The sequence below is a fragment of the Ptiloglossa arizonensis genome, chromosome 12 (genome assembly GCF_051014685.1).
Source record: "Ptiloglossa arizonensis isolate GNS036 chromosome 12, iyPtiAriz1_principal, whole genome shotgun sequence".
NCBI lineage: Eukaryota > Metazoa > Arthropoda > Insecta > Hymenoptera > Colletidae > Ptiloglossa > Ptiloglossa arizonensis.
Genome location: NC_135059.1, coordinates 11274856 through 11296375, shown reverse-complemented (window position 1 = coordinate 11296375; position 21520 = coordinate 11274856). Strand labels below are relative to the sequence as shown.

Genomic DNA, 21520 nt, shown 5'->3' with positions numbered 1-21520 from the left:
AAGAAACGAGCCTCGGGCGTCGCGGGAACCAAAGCCTTGACATTTTCATCGTTTCTTTCTGCGTGTCGAACGTTCACGGACCTTTTCTTCGCGCGATATAAAACAAAAAAAAAAACTAGTCGCGCATCCTCTTCTATGGTCGTCGGTCGTAAACGAGGAAAATCGATAGAAAATGTTTGAAAAGAAACATTGCGGCAAGTCGTACGATCGAAATCAGTACGGATCGATCGATGATCAACGGGTGATTATTGTTAGGAAAAAAGAAAGGATAGAAATGAATTTTAAATATTGAAAATATAACGATCGAACAGACAAAGTAATAGCAATTTGTGATTTCCAATTGAAATCACAAGCTATAACATTTTTCCTTCGATTCGTTCCTCGAAATTGCTTGCCAACGATCCTTTGTCCCGTATCCCATCAATTCGATAACATTGAATCGACTTTTCTTTTACGACCGATCATTATTAGTATCGCTTACTGCATTTTAACGAGCGACTACGAGACCTATGTACGCGCGAAATAAAATCGCGAATCAAACTCAATGCAATCCGTACGAATGACAATTATAAATCGCGAACTTGCATTTTCATTATGGCCAATATATAACTTATTATTATATATTCACGTACGAGAAACGTTTTTAATGATCGCTCGCAAGGAAGTAACACAGATGGACAATTAGTTTAAAAAAAATAACAATTAGAAACTATGATACAGTTAGTTAAAAAAAAATAACAAGAAACTATGATACAATTAGTTTTCAACCTTTACCTACGAATACACAGTATTTTGACATTAATACGGGCACAGAGTTATATAGGAATGAGACATCGCGTATGTTACAAACTTTTAATAGAGAATATTTCACAGTTACGTAAACAGAACATAAATAACTACAAAGGAAAGAAAACATGCTTTTGTTTAAACATTAAGAAATGTATCGCATCGAGCGTTAAATAAATTTCATTCTTTTTTAGGCACGGAAACATTCTGATTCGGAACGTTACATATTACGAAATTTTCAAAATTTCTATATGTAATCTAGGAAAATTTTCAATTAATAGAATATTTCCTAGTTTTTCAAATTTTAATTCGCAACACAATTCTTCGATCTGCATAATCATGTTCTATGAAGAATAAAATGTGTGAAATGTTAAAAATTGTTCTCTATTCCATTCATATTGCTTTCGCGAATGCAGGAAAACTCCGAAAGTAAAGAAAATTTACGAAAAAATTCTATTCGTACCCAGTTTCCGAGTTGTTTACAACGGATTTGCATTTTTATAACTAATTCTAATTGTTATTTTTTTTAAACTAATTGTCCATCTGGGTTACTTCCTTGTGAGTGATCATTAATCGCGCGTTTCAGATAACACAAACACAGGAACTGCAGAATAACTATGCGTTAATTATACGTGCACTTCTGTATCACAAATTGTTTTGCAACTATCCCGAAAACTAAGGCTGAGGGAAATGTTGTTCAGAATGTTGACCTTGGCAACATATTTCAAGGTTATACAAATCAACGAGATCACCCCTGATATACATAATTACCAATCACGAATCATATAATGTTTCGACCACCTCAACAGGAATTTGTAATGAACGAATTAAGTATACCTTCGACAATAATTTTCGTTCAGGATTGTTACCGTAAGGTGTTACGTCGAAAAATATTTAATGCAGATAGAAAGTGAAGATAGCACCGTTAGAATTAATGAAGTTAAAATAAGAAAATGGAAATATGCATTAGGGCGTTACGCATGAAGTGTCCGATTTTATAATACGAATCCTCTGAAGCATTTCTGTCTGTAAAAATTTATATATCTACGGATGTAAAAGGCAACGTTTGGAAATTTGTTTCTATTTCATTACACCCGATCATCGTTTTCTTTCTGCTTGCGTATCAAAACTTATTTACATACGGTTTGTATTTCGACACTAAATCTGTACAACAATCATTTCTTCTCGTTAATTGAGATAAATTTATAATTTTTGATCCTAATACAGTAACAGCCTTTAGAAGCCTATAGAAATTTATTTCAAATGAGATGTTGCATTAAACAAACCAAACATATTCAGAATACCCTGTGTATGGATAGAGACCCTATCTTTGCTCTTCCTTTCCAGCATTGTTCTGTATCACTGCATCAATAATTGAATGACGTCATTTCCAAACATCCAAAAAAAAGTAATACCTCTTCGACTATCCTGTTCTTCCGATACCAAAGTTTCGGTATCGATAATCCGCTAATCCGATATAATCGGACCAGAATTTTAGAGAATGATCGATTTTGGAACTTTGGTATCAGGAGAACACGATAGTCGAGGAGGTGTTGTTTTAGGTATTTTCAGCGATATGATAGAATCGGGTTAAGGAAATGGAAGCAAATAATAGACAGAAAGAAAGCTTCTATTGTTACTCGAAATGAATTTATTCAAACACATCGTTACATCGGAGATACAATTGCATTCTTTCGTTTCATTAACATACTCAAACTTTCATACGCATTATAAAAATGTTGTTTCTTAAAGTATTCAATTGTTTCTTATATATTAACTATTCTAAATTCGCAGCCAATTAGCTCGGTACTACTCGCGACGAAAAATTATTGTTCGTCGCGAGTAATACCGATTACCAGGTCTCACCGCGTGGAGGTTGCTGCGAGCGGAGACCCGGAGAGAGATAGATGGAATCAAAGTTCCATCGATCTCCCTTGATACGCGGTACAAACGAAATTACTAAACTCCAGAGATAGAAGAAAACAATGTTCCTTCGATCTCCTCGTTTAGTTCTGCCAAGCAATTACATTATGGAAAAATGAGGCAAAATTGGGAAAGACGCGACACGAACCGTGCGGTTGATCCTACTAGGTCTATCCCGTTTCTCTTCAGTGTGTCCGATTCCAGAGAAAACGAGCGACGCCATCCACTCCCCTAGAGGAGTGCCCCGTTTCTCCATCTTTACGACGAGAGGGTCTTATTTTGGCGGCTTTCGCAGGGACCGGCAAAAATGCCTGCTCCTGTGCTCGCAACATGTCCCCTCTGGAAGCAGACACACCGGAAGAGACGGCGATAGACCGTTCGGACCACCTACACGGCCGGCCACTTGCTTGTACAAAAAGCAGTGGTGACCGGACTGAGGAAGCGAGCAAAATTAAGCTAAAGATTGGATAATTGCTTGGCAGATCACAGCCTTAAAACTAACTTATTCTAACTGCAGAGATAGAAGGAATCAATGTTCCTTCGATCTTCTCGTTTAATTCTGCCGAGCAATTACATTGTGGAAAAATGAGGCAAAATTGGGAAAGACGCGACGCGAACCGTGTAGTTGATCCTACTAGGTCGGTCCCGTTTCCCCTTAGTGGGCCCGATTCTCAAGGAAATGCACGACGCCCGTCCACTCCGTGGAGTGCCCCGTTTCTCTCAACTCCGCAGTCAGGAGCCACGCAGAGCGTGGACCTGACTCACGGAGGATGACGAAGAGAGGGTCTTGTGGCACAGGGGCTTCCGCAGGGACCGGTGCGAACACCTGCCCCTGTGTTCGCAGCATGTTCTCTCTCGAAGCGGACGCACCAGAAGAAACGACGATCGAGCGTTCGGTCCACCTTCACGGCCAGTCACTTGCTTATGCAACAAGCAGAGGTGGCCGGACTGAGAAACGAGCAAGCGAGCAAAAAGAAGCTAAAGATTGGATAATTGCTCGGCAGATCACAGATATTCGTACATGGTGACCTTAAAACTAACTTAGTCTAAGCTTAACTAAAGATCCCACGAGTTAGGGGTCCTCCTAAAGATCCCCAGATGCGACGAGAGAAATCTATGAGAAACCTAAAGTCAAGGCATGATAGGAAATAGAAATGAAGTCAGTTAGTGGAAAAAAATAAACATGGAAAAACAAGTAGAAATTAAAATCAGAGAACAAATGAAATGAATTAGACAATGAAACAATTAAAAAAAAAAGAAAGGATTGAGAGAATGGTCGCCAGTACTGACCACCGCCTACCGGCGGCCAGTACCGGTTACCAAGGTGGGGGGTCCCCCTTCCATAATCCTAAAACGAAGAGATCCGTCCACCTCGGAGGCTCCAGGAACAATGAAATTTTAAACAACCGGGGGCTCCTTATATACCCACCACAAGGTCACTTACCGTTACTTCGATTGTCTTTGTTCAATCTAATCGAATATTTCAACAAGCCTTGAGAATGTCAGTTGGATTTCAATGAAAAATTCGATCGCGAACGAAGAATACTTCAACGAAGTGATATTTTAAGCCATTATTTATACTAGGATATTGTCAGTAATTGTTTAAACTATGGTCCTGTAACAATTGTTAATAAATATGATAAATAAACGTCAAGATATTGCGAAATCTGCGAAGGCGAACGGTTTCGGTGAATGTTTGTTCATTTCCGCGATTGTTATTTACATTTATGCATGTTCGTATATTAATCGAACAATGTGCATCTTATTTATGTATTGCAATTAATTAAGAAACTTATAGAAATTGATTTTGATTGAGACTCGATGTTAAAACGTGTTTCGTAAAGTTTTAAAGCATGGAAAGTAATAATTGTTTATTAGATACATTAATTTAATATTTGTTTAATTCTTATAATTTACACAATACGCGTAGAAGTTGTATTTTTTACCTAAAAGCGCCAAAATTCAATTAATCGCTTTTCTAGATAGAAAAATCATCGTGATGAACACTTGTGAATCGATAATCGATACGTGTAGCCTTGACAATGTCAGTTGGATCTCAACGAAAAATTACTTCGCGAACAAAGAATATTTCAACGAAATGATATTTTAAGCCATTAATTATACTAAGACATTGTCAATAATTGTTTAAACTATGGTTCCACGACGGTTGTTAACAATTATGATAAATAAACGTCAAGCTATTGCGAAATCTACGAAGACGAATGGTTTCGGTGAATGTTTGTTCATTTCCGCGATTGTTATTTACATTTATGCATGTTCGTATATTAATCGAACAATGTGCATCTTATTTATGTATTGCAATTAATTAAGAAACTTATAGAAATTGATTTTGATTGAGACTCGATGTTAAAACGTGTTTCGTAAAGTTTTAAAGCATGGAAGTAATAATTGTTTATTAGATACATTAATTTAATATTTGTTTAATTCTTATAATTTACACAATACAGGTAGAAGTTGTATTTTTTACCTAAAAGCGCCGAAATTCAATTAATCGCTTTTCTAGATAGAAAAATCATCGTGATGAACACTTGTGAATCGATAATCGATACGTGTAGCCTTGACAATGTCAGTTGGATCTCAACGAAAAATTACTTCGCGAACAAAGAATATTTCAACGAAATGATATTTTAAGCCAATAATTATACTAAGACATTGTCAATAATTGTTTAAACTATGGTTCCACGACGGTTGTTAACAATTATGATAAATAAACGTCAAGCTATTGCGAAATCTACGAAGACGAATGGTTTCGGTGAATGTTTGTTCATTTCCGCGATTGTTATTTACATTTATGCATGTTCCCAATATTAATCGAACAATGCGCATCTTATTTATGTATTACCAGTGATTAAGTAACTTATAGAAATTGATTTTGATCGAGATTCGAAGAAAAAACGGGTTTCGTAAAGTTTTAAAGCATGGAAAGTAATAATTGTCTATTTGGTACATTAATTTAAGATTTGCTTAATTGTTATAATTTACCCAATACGTGTAGAAGTTGTATTTTTTACCTAAAAGCGCCGAAATTCAATTAATCGCTTTTCTAGATAGAAAAATCATCGTGATGAACACTTGTGAATCGATAATCGATACGTGTAGCCTTGACAATGTCAGTTGGATCTCAACGAAAAATTACTTCGCGAACAAAGAATATTTTAACGAAATGATATTTTAAACCATTATTTATACTAGGAAATTGTTAATAATGGTTTAATCCACGGTCCTACGACGATTGTTAATAAATATGATAAATGAACGTCAGGATATTGCGAAATCTGCAAAGACGAACGGTTTCGGTGAATGTTTCTTCATTTCCGCGATTGTTACTCACATTTATACATGTTCTCAATATTAATCGTACAATGTGCATCTTATTTATGCATTAAAAATGATCGATTCGCCTACAACAATTAATTTTGATTGAGCTTCGAAGTAGAAACGTGTTTCTTAATGTTACAAAGCATAGAAAGTAACAATTGTTTATTAGATACATTAATTTAACATTTGTTTAATTCTTATAATTTACACAATACGCAAAGAAGTGGTATTTTTTACATAAAAGTGCCAAAGTTCAATTAATCGCTCTTCTAGATAGGAAAATCATCGCGATAAATACTTGTGAATCGATAATCGATGCGCAGCCTTGATTTCGAGGTATTAAAGATTTTTTTAAATCTATAAAGAATGGCTAGAATGCAGGGAAATTACATTATGCTGCTTCGTTTAATTTTACATTTATTCGAAAGATGATAAATGCAAGAGTTTGTACAGAAATATTTATTTATTTTATTGCACGGTAGGGAGTATCATACAAATGGAATTACTTATATGTGATACCGGTAAATATATTCTGAACGCGCAATTCCAAACATTTGTGACGTAATATTTACATGAGTTGCCATCTATTGCAGAAAGGGTTGAACTACCCTTAAGGTGGGAAAACACCTGGCGGAGAAACGCTCAAGTTTGTCGAAGAATTGTTCTAAGTTTCATCAATAGATGGCTTCACAATCATTATATACCGACATTACAGGTAAGTATCTAGTTTTGAAAGATATTCCCTACCGTGCGATAAAATAAATGAATATTTGTCTACATATCGAAATTACAGTTTGTATGTATGCAAATATATTCTGAATGCTCAATTCCAAACATTTGTGACGGGATAATTACATGGGTACTTAGCTGTAATGTCGGTATATAATGCTTGTGGAGGCATCTGTTGATGAAAGTCAGAACAATTCTTCGACAAACTTGAGCGATTCTCCGCTAGGTGTTTTCACACCTTAAGTGTAGTTTAACCCTTTCTCCAACAGATGGCAATCCATGTAATTACCACGTTACAGGTGTTTACAATTGCGCGTTCAGAATATATTTGCATTCAAACAAATTATAATTTCGATATGTAGAGAAATATTCATTTATTTTATCGCACGGTTACTTCGATTGTCATTGCTCCATCTAACGAATACTTCAATAAATTTATAGCTTTTTAGCTATTATTTGTACCGGAACATTATTAATAATTGTTTAATCTACGGTCCACGGATGGTTGTTAATAATTATGATAAATAAACGTCAAGAAAATGCGAAATCTGCGACGGCGAACGGTTTCGGTGAATGTTTGTTCATTTCCGCGATTGATACTAACATTTATATGTGTTCCCAATATTAATCGAACAATGTGCATCTTATTTATGCATTGCAAGTGATTAAGTAACTTATAGAAATTAATTTTGATCGAGCTTCGATGTTAAAACGTATTTAATAAAGTTTTAAAGCATGCAAAGTAATAATTGTCTATTTGGGGCATGAATTTAAAGTTTGTTTAATTCTTATAATTTTCACAATACGCGTGGAAGTTGTATTTTCTACTTAAAAGTGCTGAAATTCTATTAATCGCTTTTCTAGATAGAAAAATTATCGTGATAAAAACATATGAGTCGATAATTGATATGTCTAGCCTTGATTTCGAGGTATTAAAGATTTCTTTAAATGTATAAAGGAAGGCTGGAATGCAGGAAAATTACATTACGCTGATATCGTTTAATTTTACCTTTATTCGAAAGATGATACATATAAAAGTCTGTACAGAAATATTGATTTATTCGATCGCACGGTTGGGAATTACATACAAGTGGAATTACTTATATGTGGTATCGGTAATTATCGATAAATGTATTCTGCACCCGCGCTTCCAAAAATTTGTGACGTGATATTTACATGGATTGCCATCTATTGGAGAAGGGGTTAAACTATACTTAAGGGGTGAAAACACCTGGCGGAGAAACGCTCAAGTTTGTCGAAGAATTGTTTTGACTTTCATCAATAGATGGCTCCACAAGCATTATATACCGACATTAAAGATAAGTATCTAGTTTTGAATGATATTCCCTACCGTGCGATAAAGTAAATGAATATTTCTCTACATATCAAAATTACAGTTTGTATGTATGCAAATATATTCTGAATGCTCAATTCCAACCATTGTAACGGGATAATTACTTGGGTACTTAGCTGTAATGTCGGTATATAATGCTTGTGGAGCCATCTATTGATGAAAGTCAAAATAATTCTTCGACAAACTTGAGCGTTTCTCCGCCAGGTGTTTTCACCCCTTAAGTGTAGTTTAACCCTTTCTCCAATAGATGGCAATCCATGTAATTATCACGTTACAGGTGTTTGCAATTGCGCATTCAGAATATATTTGCATTCATACAAACTATAATTTCGATATGTAGAGAAATATTTATTTATTTTATCGCACGGTTACTTCGATTCTCATTGCTTCATCTAACGAATATTTCAATAAATTTATAGCTTTTTAGCTATTATTTGTACCGGAACATTATTAATAATTGTTTAATCTACGGTCCAACGACGGTTGTTAATAATTATGATAAATACGTCAAGATATTGCGAAATCTGCGAAGGGGAACGGTTTCGGTGAATGTTTGTTCAGTTCCGCATGTTCCGAATGTTAATGTTACGATACGCATCCCTTCTATGCACTATAAATGATTAATTTACCTATACAAATTAATTTTGGTCGAGATTCCAAGTGAAAGCTGGTTTTTGACATGTTTCTTAAAATTTTTAGACGGGGAGAGTAATAATTGTTTACTAGACACGTTAATTTACCATTTATTTTATTCTGATTAAGCGCACAATACGTGTAAAATCTTCAACTTCTAAATTACATTTTTGTTGTTAAAATTACGTTTTCTTTGTAAAACGCTAGACAAATTTAAAATTCCCCGATAGATTATTCTACAGGTGATCACGAAAATAAATTTTATGTTTAGCAAAGTAATTAATCATATTTTGAATCCATTATTCAACACGTGCCATGACTACGTGTACTATCCAAATCACAGGAATTAAACAATTATTCAATCGATGTATCCAATAAACAATGAAGTCCAATAAATAATGTCATTCTTTAAGAAGACAGAACCTTTTAACATGAGAATTTTGGTATCAGGAGAACATGATAGCTGAGGTATTGTTTTCGGTATTTTCAGCAATATGATAGGATCGGGTTAAGGAAATGGAAGCAAATAATTGGCAAAAAGAAAGCTTCTGTTGTTGCTCGAAATGAATTTATTCAAATACATCGTTACATCGGATTATTAATTTAACATTTATTTTATTCCGATAAAGGGCACAATACCCGTAAAAGCTCCAACTTTTACATTACATTAATATGAATTTGATAGAATATCTTTGAAGTCCTGGTTTGGAAATTTTTCTTTTATGTTGGAGATAGAAAAATAAAGTGTACAATTAATAACATCTTATACGTAATAAAACAAAGTTTATTTGATATTGCAGGCAACTTATACAATTAAATCTTAATCTATTTCAGACAAAAGTATAAAATTAAAACTGATAATGTCTTAATATGTTTAAAGACAAGGCGACGAATATACTTATGGGAAGTTAATTGTTGGAAGAACAACTATATCTTTCTATGAATTTATAATATAGTAGTTGGAATATGAAAATATTAAATATTATTTTTCGAAAGTATATTAACTTTAAAGGAAGTTATTAAAACAATACCTTCTTAATATCGTTCTTTAGTTCATATTCCTCTTTGTCTACAAGTTTAGCTCAGATTCCCATGTAATGGCATCGTTAGAATTTGTTAAATGTACAACATAGAATTATCATACGAATACCGTAAACAAATTTTTAATTGCAACGCACGACTAATATATTATAAAAATTAAACGGTTTCCATCTGGAATGTATTGTTATAGTATATTATTGTATAAAACTGAATATATTAAAGTTTATATTCTTTATCCGTTCCTACCATTATTCTATGTATATCAGTCTTCGCTGCCTAAAACATACTGCACGGTTAATTCAATAGAACCACAAGTGCAAAACCTGATGAATTAACAAAATGGAAAACTCATTATACAGAACATTCCTTAAAATGCATTCACATTTATAATACATTACTTTCTTCCACATTCCTACATGTATTTACACTACACTAATCTTTATATACTTAAGTACTTGATGCAATAGACAACTGTAGCATAGAGATTATGTAAAGTATTTGTCCTGGTTATGCAAGTTTAGTGATGTTTGGCGCTTATTGAAGTTAGGATAGATGTAACCATTTAGAGAAAAACAAACTTAATATACCTTGTTAATGGAAAATACTGAATAAACCTCCCCATAAATAGGGATGAGAATTGATAACTAAAGGGGTGGTTACTAGGCTTCAGAAACTTTTAAAAACTTTTTCTACCTGAAAGTTTGAAAAAAACGCCATACAGACATATGTTATCAATATGATTAGTAACGTATCGTTCTAGTCGCTAGAACCAACAAAATATGACTTCAGTGGTTAGATAAAATATTTTGGAATGTTCTTCGGCTCTATAAAATTGATGAATGTAATTTTTACAGATAGTCGGTTTAAATTTTAAACTTTAAACAATCCTTTGACAAAATACACACAGCATCCGTGCGCTATCTATCGTCTACTCCACTTTGGTGGCAGTTTGTTCGTCGTACTGGACAGAAGGCACCATAGGTGGCTTGAATCCATATTCCATCTTGGACTGCCTAAAGCTGTTAGTGTTTCCCGTGACACCCTCTTGTCTGGTTCTCCTCATCGTCGCTTGTATATCCGGCGACGAATACTGCAAAGTTTTGGACTGTATCCCGAGCGAACTTTGAGGCACTTTCCGCGGTACAGGGCCCACGTATTCATCTATGATCTTATCCTTCTCCACAGTCGCTCTGCCATAAGGTACGGAATTACCGTTATGACCGATCGATGTAGAATAGGTAGCCATTGAGTGGGGATATTGAATTCCATGCGATCCAAACTTCTTTGGCAGTGCGTGTACCAACGGTTGCCTAGGAAGGGATGCGTAACCAAGACCATAATACTGCGTTGAATTGAAATAACTTTGCTCGTCGACAGCAGGCCCGTACGAAGGTCCCGGCAATGTTTGGAAGCTCTGTTGTCTGTACACCTGTTGAAAATTCCCGTCGTTGTGAACGTTGTAAGCTGGAATCGCTACAGATTTAACCAATTTCGCGTTCTCCAGGGGATACGGTCTGGATAGGTGTACCGTCTTCTCGTGGATCTTCTCCACCGCAACTGGTAGAGGTTTCTCCGCAACTGGCTGCGGGACTCTGAAGTGAATCGGAAACGGTACGATGAACCTTTGTATCGCGATGGGTACCTTCTTCTCGACCACCTTCTCCACGTGCACAGGATACGGTATACGAATCTGTTTCTCCACAACCCGATCGATCGGTATGTGCACAGGAAACGGGTGTGGGATCGCAATCTGTTTCTCTATCACCTTCTCCACCGGGTATGGTACCTTCTTCTCCACCACGTCTATCGAATGAGGCACGTGGACTGTCTTCTCGATGATCTTCTCAACGGGATACGGTTGAGGAACGGTCATCAACACCCTCAGTTCCGTCTGCGGTTCGCTGGTAGCCTTCGTGAGTAGAATCTGGGGCACTTCTTGCGTCCCTTGTGAACTTTCCAGGTTCACCAGTCCCGACAGACTCTCAATCACCCTGGAGGGTTGAGCGACGACCGTGGATGAACTTTTCGTCGGATCGAAATCGTTCTGCGCTTCTTTGTTCGCGGTGTCGGAGCTCCCGTGAACCCTGGGATACTTGACGATCGACTGATCGTACTGTCCATTGTCGACCTGTTCCCTGACAACGTAAACGGGCTTAACATCCGCAGAACGAACCACCGGTAAAGCTTGGTCCACTTGACCGTTCGTTGCCGAGTAGGCGACATCGTTTTCGTTCAGGTTGTACTCGTAACGAGCGTGTTCGTGGCCATTGACCGGGACAGTTTCGTCCGCGATCTCGTTGCTCTTGTAGACGTTCACCTGGCCGGGTCTGCGGTCCTTCGATTGACCCTTCTGCGGCTTTCTGTAGTCGGTCTCTTGAAGACGTTGCTTCAACGGAAGTTGCTGTACGTGCGGCACGAACTCCACGGGGTAATGTATCTCCTGCACGGGCGCCGTGTGGAATATCTCGACGGATTTCTGGATCTCCACCGACTGCGTGGGCGTATTCGACGCCACCACCTCGGAGATCTGCTCCTGTTGCGACAACTGATCGTTGCGGAGGTCCGAGTTGCTCGAATCCGTGGCATCGTTTTGAACAACGCTCTCGTTGGCAACAGCGATCACTGCCGGCTGAGATTCATCCTGTAGGTAGTCGTTCGTCGAGCCAATTGGTTCACTGACCGAATTTATGTCTTGGCCCGCGTTCATCAGCGCGACACCGACTTGGAGATGATTCAAGACGACCGGCGACGCTGCCGGGTAACCGGCTTCCGATCCTTTTGTCTTTGTCGTCGGACCATCCAGTGTCGGAGTAGGTTTCAACGCGTCGTTGTAATTCGTCGTCACGGTGTACGGGTATTTCTTTTGAAACGGTGGCAAATCGGGCACCACGATCGGTCCTGAAAATTTCCCCAGGGACACCATTAAGACCGGAGCTACCGTAGACGGGGAACTATCCTTGGTCGTGGTGATATTGTTCCGTTCGGAATCGTGTTGGCGTTGTTTATACTCTTTGTTCGCAGATCGCAAGACTTCTTGGTCGATCGTCCACGGGATACTCGTGATCTTCGTTTTGTTATTTTGAAGATGGTCGACTCTAAGGTAGTCTTCTTTGGTTTCTTTTTGTTTCAGAGTTCTCTGCGTGTCTGCAGCTGACGATAGGGGTCGATCGTCCAAGGACACACCGACGCTCTCCGAGAAGTTCAGTTTCTTGAACACGACAGGTCTGGAGTTCTTTCTGTGCTGTTTTCTGTAATCGTCGGGAGTGGGTGCGACGTCGACCGGCTGTCTCAATCTTGCTCGACCGTGATTTTCGTTTCTGTGTTTGAACGAAGCCGAACGAACTCGTTGACCGAAGTCACCGACGTTCTCGATGTCCGATCGCTCGTCGGGCACCGTGTGACTCGAGTCATTAGAACTGTTTTCACGCGCGGGGGAATACTTGAGCGTTATACTTGTACCTTGAAGCGCGATTTCTTGGGATGGAAGGTACTCGACCGTGACGATATCGTTGGACGCGTTCTGACTTGTCCTTACCGGTCTTGGAACACCGTTAATCGACTCGTTTCGCGAGCTTTCTTGAGGTTTCGTCTCTACAGGTAAGATGTAAGGCTGGATTATCTGCTTGGAGAATCGTTGTTGAAAATCGACGTAGGTATCTTTCTGGAAAAGATAAAGAGAAATTAAATTTGTAATTGCACTTGACCAACCGGAGCGATTCGATACGGTTCTAGATCGGTGAATACAGCAATTGGTTCAGAAATTGATACTTTGGTATCATGAAATCATGGTATTTTTAATTTCGAGTATAAGGATTCTCGCGGAGCTAATAACATCGTTATCGATTTGTGAATAATTACAGTATCTTCTGTTCTTCGTTCGTTGCGAATTGGTTGCAAACACGCGATGAAGAATTATAAATTAATTGACGAGCAGAAAAATTTTAACGAATCGTATGTTTCATCGAGTAGCAACGTACCCGGTTAATAACGAACACTCTCTTTCGGAAGCTAAGTAATCTTAGTGATAATTGTACTCCATTGAATAAGACTCGAGGATTCCATTGCATTCGTTAAACATACAATGCGTTATATTAATTCCGATTCACCATTACCACTTGCTCGTGTAATCTTATAATTTTGCTTTCATTCGGCTTTCATCGCCACGAACAGGAAGAGTAATTTCTGTTTTCTTTCTTAAACAAACTAGATCGAGTGCTCTATGTTTATTAGATATCGTGTAAACAGATATGCAAACATTCCGAATCGTCTCCCTAGTTTACAGATGAGAGAATGGACCTCTTAAAAGTATTGTCTTGATAAGGTTCTGTACAAATTTTTAACGAATTGGCATTGTTATATGGGACCTTGCACGCTGTAACGATATACGCGCGAAATTTTAAAACCGTTTCTCTCGAAATACTGTTTTTCAAGTTAATAATATCTTGGAAAGCGATAAAAATAAACATCTTACATATCGATCAATTTTTCGAACTTTGAACCAGGAAAATCCGTTGAGCAAAAATCATTGCTCCGAATAGCGTGCTTTTACAATACCTCGTGCTTTATTGGCAAAATCGGCAAACGTTTATTTCAGACTTTAGTGCCATTGCGTGTATTCGAGCAACGATTGTTTGCGTAAACTGTGAACGTCAGCGTGCCTGGTACATCGTAATAATCGCTTCCGAGGACGACGAAGCGTTTCCTCTTGCGTTTAATCGAGTGAAAGCGTTTAGAAGGGTCATCGAAATTCGCGGAACACGTGGGATTTGCGTTGTATGAATTTCTGATGTAACGAATTACGTGTAAACGCATTATTTACATTCCGGTTTCTGTCAAACGTTGACGATTTCACGTTGTCTTCGATCGTTCCCGCGCACGATTTGCCATGGAAATGGGTCGAGTCGAATTTATTTCAGTACGATTATTCAGTAGTCGTTGAAAGTGAATGACTTTCCAGTAATCAGGAAGGGAAAGCGAGGAAATCGCCATTACCGAAGCTTGTTCGAAAAGTGATCGATTAGCCATAGAAGGTGAATAAAAAAAAAAAGAGTGTCTCGCCGGAGTAAGAGTCGCTAATTAATATCTATTCTTTCCTGAGAAAAAATTAATACGACGCGATAATTAGAATTAATTATGGAAATTAATAGAACGGTTGGAATTAATTACGAAAACTGACGAGAAAGTATATCGTTTTAAATAGAGGTACCAATCGTGGTTTCGTTCTGGACGTAATTTATAATTAATTCGAAGAATAATTTTTTCTTCTTTCCTTGCCGCCTCGACAAATAATTCATGTTTCGTAATATTTTACCAAATAATCGCGATTAATATCTTGAAATGTAATTGTTCCGTCGTCTCGGTTCTAATTAACGGACTTCAATGGTAATTGATCGGCACACTGACCGTTCCGTGATTATTTTCACTTTTGTTAAAAAATTTCACGATTGGCGCCACGTCCATCGTCTCGTCAGGGTTGTTGGTCTGAGTAGAATTAAAGATTCCTTCGTGTCGGTTCGCGTTAGCCGAGTGATAAACATCGACTGTCATCTTTTTCGTCTCTTCTTTCGTTTGGCTGCTGCTTCTTTCATGTCTGTGGCGTTGTTCTAAAAGTATCTGTAAATAAATGTACCGTCGTGAATCTATCGTAGGAATGTATCTTCTTATCAAGATAAGAAATTGTTCGTAGAAAAAGGTCTAATAATCCACGAGTAACGCAAGAATCGAATTCGTCGATTCACTTGAAATCGATATTACCAATGAAAATTCGGGACGACGTCTGGTTTATTCTACTTTGTTATTGACAAACCACGAATTCTATTCATTTATTGCGTACGCCGTAAAAAACGCACGGAAAATGTATGTAGAATGTATTTTATAAAACAGTGTAATAACATGAATGAACTCAACAAACCAAAACCCTCCAAAACTGTGTTAAACGAAACCTTTCGTCAAGAAAAACAGTGCAATGGAAACATTTGTGCTCTACGAGAGCACGTTGTTGTCCAATCCTTTTATTAAACCGTGCTATATGGAAATCGTGTTTTCGGAGTACCGTGTTGTAAGAGGGTCGTGTGTACTAGCCGACATGGAACGAATCGCGCAATTAAACGTACGTATGTAACAATGTTTACATTTTGGGGTTTAAAAACTGTAGTATCGACGATATTCAAGAATGGTTGGACATAGATAAAAGTAATCCAAGATATAAAATTATCCAGATGTGACGATGATCTACTTTAACAATCCTTGACAAATACGACGATAAAAACAATACAGATGTATACATCTATAACAATACTAGCCCATGTGATTACTTATTACGGGCAAAAGAACAAAAAGAAATACAGATGCTTTACATATATTTACTATGAAGAGCGTTCGAAATTTGAAAGCGTTCGAAACAAATTAATCATAATTTTATGATACATTTCTCTCAATGGATAGGTAATTTTTCGCGAAATAAACATCCATATTTGAAAGTTACTTTATTTCCGGTCGTTGTATTAGATATCCGCGAATTTGATCCTTTTGGAGCGATTATCCGAAAAACTGCATACTGGAACGGATTTCTCTTCAGGATAATTCGGATAATTATTCGGCATATGTTTTTCGTATTTGCATAGATCGTAAGCGCGTGAAATCCGCGATCTAAACATCGAAGAAATATCGAACGAGATCTACTCGAGTTTGAGGATCGATGCTCGCGAGTAAAGATACTATGCGCCGATACATGTGGGCGAGGCCGAGCGTCTGACCCAATTCGTTACAGGTAGAAGTAGAAAACAGATCACGAAGAATCTCTAGAAACGAGTCTCGTGGTTCTAGCCAGACGGACGAGAGTAGAAAATCGATTGATTTTGGTAAAAATGCGGCAGTAGTGAAACTCGACGAACGTGGACTTGGTTGTTTTCTAGCCAATGTGTATCCGGTGGTACAGGCAACATTATATTTACAATGTAAATCATCTCTTCTACGTGAGACATTATTTACCCCGAACTCGTAGCGAAATTGTAACAGTTCTGGCTGTTGAATTAATCAAATAATGAGAACGAAAGGGCTCCGGGATTAGAAAACAGAGATTCTAATTGGCAATCAGAGGTGAGTATTCATTAACGAGTATAATAGTATTCGACGCGACTACGATAATTCTAGCTTACATTATCCTTGAGTTTTCGCTAATTAGTTTCTAGAGTTGGCCATTATTCAAATACTCGTTTGAATAAAAATCTATGCGAATAAATTTCTTTCGAACTTATAAATGGAGCGTGTGTTGTATTACACGCGCATATACCGCAAGAAAACACCCTATTTGCCAAATACATTCTAACGTAACGAAGAATCGAATTTCATTTGATCCGAACGATCTAATAATTTAATATTTTTATTTCTTTATTTTGCCCTTAACGACGCGGTAATGTCGGAAATAAATAAGAATTTAAGTACGCGAGCACAGAACGCAAGATGGAACAACGGGGTGCGGTGAATTCTGGTCTGCGATCTAATCCTAACGCAATGTTCGCCGGTACGAAAATTCCCTAGGATAGCTAGTCGCGCGCAGCACCAAGGATTTAGGCGCGCGAAAGCTCGGTATTCGAATCCGCGGCCAGTTATACGAACGCGCGGTGGTCGATCGAGGATCAGAATTTTCGGTGCTGGATTCGCGACGCGGTGGTTAATAATCGCATCGCGATTCGTCGGTTGAATTTTGCTCAAGTCGAGTAGCATCGATCGATCGAAGGCTGAAAATAACGCGGCGTGGCGAGATGAGAGAAAGGTGGACTTTACGGTACCGCTGCCGGTCTCCCTTTCTCCCGTGCCATTCGAGCGAGAAGAAAGGAGAAACGGGAAAAGATGCGCGCCGCATTCTTGCCGCTCCGCGCAAAAGAAAAACCAGTGAGAGTCGTGAGCGAGTTCAAAGTCGCATTAAAAGCAAACCATTTGGGCCGCACCGGGGCGAGAACGGCTCCGTTGGTGCATAACAGAGATTCGATTCCATTTCTAACGGCAACTCCTTCTCCTCTGCTTCTATAGACTCCGTGGAACAGTTACACAGGATCGCTACTCCATCGTTTCAGAAGCGCCCCTATTGCCTTTCTTGGTCTATTCTTAGATCTGGACGTTTCGATTCCTGTTTGGACAATCTGGACCTTACCCAAAGTGCGGTCCATGGCCACTTTGCTGGTCTACCGGGTCCGATTTGCGTTCGATTTAATTTTCAGTCGACGTCGGTTCAGAACTGACTATACTATAAGTACGATGACCATTAATCCGCAACTGCACACTTCGGGGCGGCATCTGTTGGCCCGCTCGTGGCGGTAAAATAGAACTTACGGATGAAAAGGTGCGATATGGAAGGAGCCACCGTGTTACGTTCAAATGGATCGAAGTCAGAAATGTTCGAGAAACGCTGAACCAGATGACGCTATCGATTATTCGATGATAATATTTTACAGTATTCTTTCTACTCTTTCCGTTCGGTCCGTTCTCTGAAATTGCTCGGAAACCTGATTTCTGTAACTGGTGAAACTTGCCGGTGAATTCTGTAAGCTCTTTGATCTTTCTCTCCCCAAAAGGGGCATCCTCCGAAACGAGTTAACGTTATTTTCACTCATCTTGTGTCTTTCGACGGAATTATAATCGTTTCTTCTTCGTTCTTCCCGTTTTCCCCGAATCGTTCGTCGAACCGTCGTCTCTCGTTATTACAATAGCACCGAACGAGACATATATTTCAAGATCGTGTTCCTTAAAAGAGAAATCAGACGATCGTGTTCCGAAGCAAACACTTTCTTGCCGACTGTACATTTTTTTGCGAATCGATCGAACATTTTTACCGACCCAATTATTGTTAATCTTGGTCGGTAAAAAATTATGGTCAGCTATTTTTGTGTGTGTGCTTGATCGTAGCCAATGTAGTTTCGGACCGTTTAAGAGTAAATAAGTAAAGGAGACATTTTTGAAGCGAAGAAACAGCATGTTCGCGAGCAATTTCGTTATTTCGTGGTATGTTGGAAACACGGAGCAGCAATGTGTTCGGTGTCTCCGTGTAAAGGAGAAATACCGTAAACCGAACTATTATGGGTCCACGCGTCTCGTCGTCTCGGATGTAAACAAACAGTGGACAATGTTTCAACGCTACTTTAGAAAGAGAGAAAATATAAACCACATAATGAAATTAGAAAGGAACTAGCGAGTCGTTTACTACCTAAACAAAGTTCGTTTCTATAAAAAGTATAATAATTACTGCCACGTAACGGACGGATTTCGGAGGTTCTCGTAGGATTGTTAAAATTGAATATATACACGTTTTCGGTATTTCGTGCACGAATATCGAGTTAATACTTTTTGGAACCGTATAACTTTTAAGTCACGTATTACTTGTCGACATTCCTCTTTATTCTCCTTTTCCTCTTCCTCCTTTTCTTCTTCCTCTTTTTCATCCTCCTCCATCTTCTCTTTCAAAATTATTTTTCCAAAGACACGCTTCACCTATATTTATAGGTTGATATTTCTCGAATTTACGTTACATAATTTCGTTTATAGTCGTGAAAAAAAATTTGGCCCATAGACGGTTGAACGTGCATCTACGAGTGTCAAGAGTCGTGAAATCTGCACGAGCAAACGTTGGTTCGTAATTGTAGCAAAAAGCTGACAAACGAGTGAACTTGTGCTACGCCCGCTCAATGTTGGCGATGTATTTTTTGTAGTATGGTAACCATACGAGTGACCCGAATTCAAGGAAAGGTCTCGTGAAAGGAAAGACGTAAACAAAGAACAGGCGAAAGGTACGTTACCTTCTGAAGAAAGAGGACAAACAGAGAAATAGAAAGGAGAAGAAGAGAACCGTTCGCGTCCAAGTTTTGACAGTAGGTGGGTCAGCCCTCGCTCGACTCAGCTTTCATACGAAAGTTCGCGGAGAAAGTATTCGCACTTTTTCTTAGATGAAATTATTACGCATCGTTGAAAGAACCTTTATCGTCGTACGCGTACCACCTTGGGATTTTTAGAAACTTGAAAATATACGATGAAATTTATTAACCAGTCAATTCAGCGATAGGAAACCTAGAGTCTTTTCAGATTCCGATACGTTTCGTACATACTGTCAATTATTTGTCTTCATCGTTCATAGATCGACACTCCCGATCGGTGTGTATTTCAATTGAATAATAGAAATAGAGCAATCGTCAGACTATTCTTCTTTCTGAAGTTTGTCACGATTGAACGAAAAAGTTCTCGTAAATGAGTCAACAATTCGTTTAATTTGGTCCGCAGAAAAAGACAAGCGATCCTCGATTATGGGTCGAGGATACTTACAAAGTGACTTTCACCCTCCAACATACTTCAAGGTCATTGAAACCGGCAAGGTCAGGTTGTTAACATTGTAAATAATTATCAAAAATTCTAAATGATACAAATAATTGGATAAAAATGTAATTTAAAAAATATTCTATTCCACGATTGATCATTTTTATCGTTACTTGCGTCGTATTTTGCACAATTTAAATATTACGATGTGTGCGATTAAAACACTATTAACAAAGGTATGGCCAACCCTCGCGATTATTACGCGACGTTGTTACTCGTTTAGTGCAATTTTTAGCAACTATATTACCAGCAATGTTTACATTTTTTTATAGCTACTGTTATAGAAATTTTGCAGCTTGCACACCTTCAATATCAATTGGACGTACTACATCGTGCTGATTGATCATCGGTGGCTCCCAGTGAGACAAACACAAAACCATCACGATACAATGTAATTCAATTGTATATTGTGCAGTATTTTATCGTTATTCTACAATTTTCACTTATTTTTTCATAAAGAATCATCCCCTCTCCTTGTCCAGGTGTGTACACTTCTTGAACATCCTGTATTACTTCACGTGATATCTATTTTCGTATTTCAAACTCTCTCGCAAATTTATACAATTCCTGATCATTTATATCCTAGGTATATACAACACGAACACCATATTCCATAAACGAGGACATAAAGAAGAATCGAACACGCGGAGTTGGCAGATTGTTGTCGCTAATTTCCTACTAAATAATAACCGAGGAAGAGCTTGCGTTTTCCTTCGTCTGTAACCGATGCAACTCTTAATTAAGATTTCTAGCAAGGAACGGTACATGGGCGTTCTTTTTCTCGTGCATCGCGTCTGTTGAGAGCCCTAATTGCGGGAGATTGCGTTTCATGTCAAACTGCTCGCGCTGCAAGTGACCTACAGAATCATATTTGAGGAGAAAGTCGTATTACTACGAAAACTGCCTACACTAATGTCAATAATTCAACGATGAAATACAGCGGAAAATCATTTTTTGAAAAAGAAAAAGGTGTTCTCACATAAACAATAAAATTTATACACGCTCGATGCGTTTGTTACACACCGTGAAGCAACAAAAACACGGACCAATAGATTATCCAATATCCAAAACTGATCGTTTAAACGGTAAATACTTAATATTTTTGGATACGCGGAATGTTTTGGACAAGAAATTTCTTTCCAGTATGTTTTCAAACCGATTATTCTCCAGATGTATGTTTTCGTTCGAACTCTTCTGTTTTTGCCAATGAGTTCTATCAGTGTTCAAAAAGCAGATCACTGATCTCAAGAGCTTGCGCGTCTCTGAGTATCGGACGGGAACGTAGACGGCCTTCAGGTCAACCTTCATCCGTCAGTTTTAGGTGAAAGTTGTCTTTAACCTTCGCATACAGCC

At 38.1% G+C, this 21520-nt stretch overlaps 1 protein-coding gene across 1 annotated transcript; it reads right to left on the bottom strand.

The window, feature by feature from the left end:
- Nucleotides 1–10733: 10733 nt before the first annotated feature.
- LOC143153317 (uncharacterized) lies at nucleotides 10734–15301 on the bottom strand. The gene is made up of 3 exons (XM_076324349.1): nucleotides 15209–15301; nucleotides 12906–13466; nucleotides 10734–12785 (listed from the first exon to the last, which is right to left on the bottom strand). Exons 1-3 carry the CDS (start codon nucleotides 15263–15265, stop codon nucleotides 10734–10736), a joined length of 2670 nt encoding a protein of 889 aa, XP_076180464.1. The 5' UTR covers nucleotides 15266–15301.
- Nucleotides 15302–21520: the final 6219 nt, after the last annotated feature.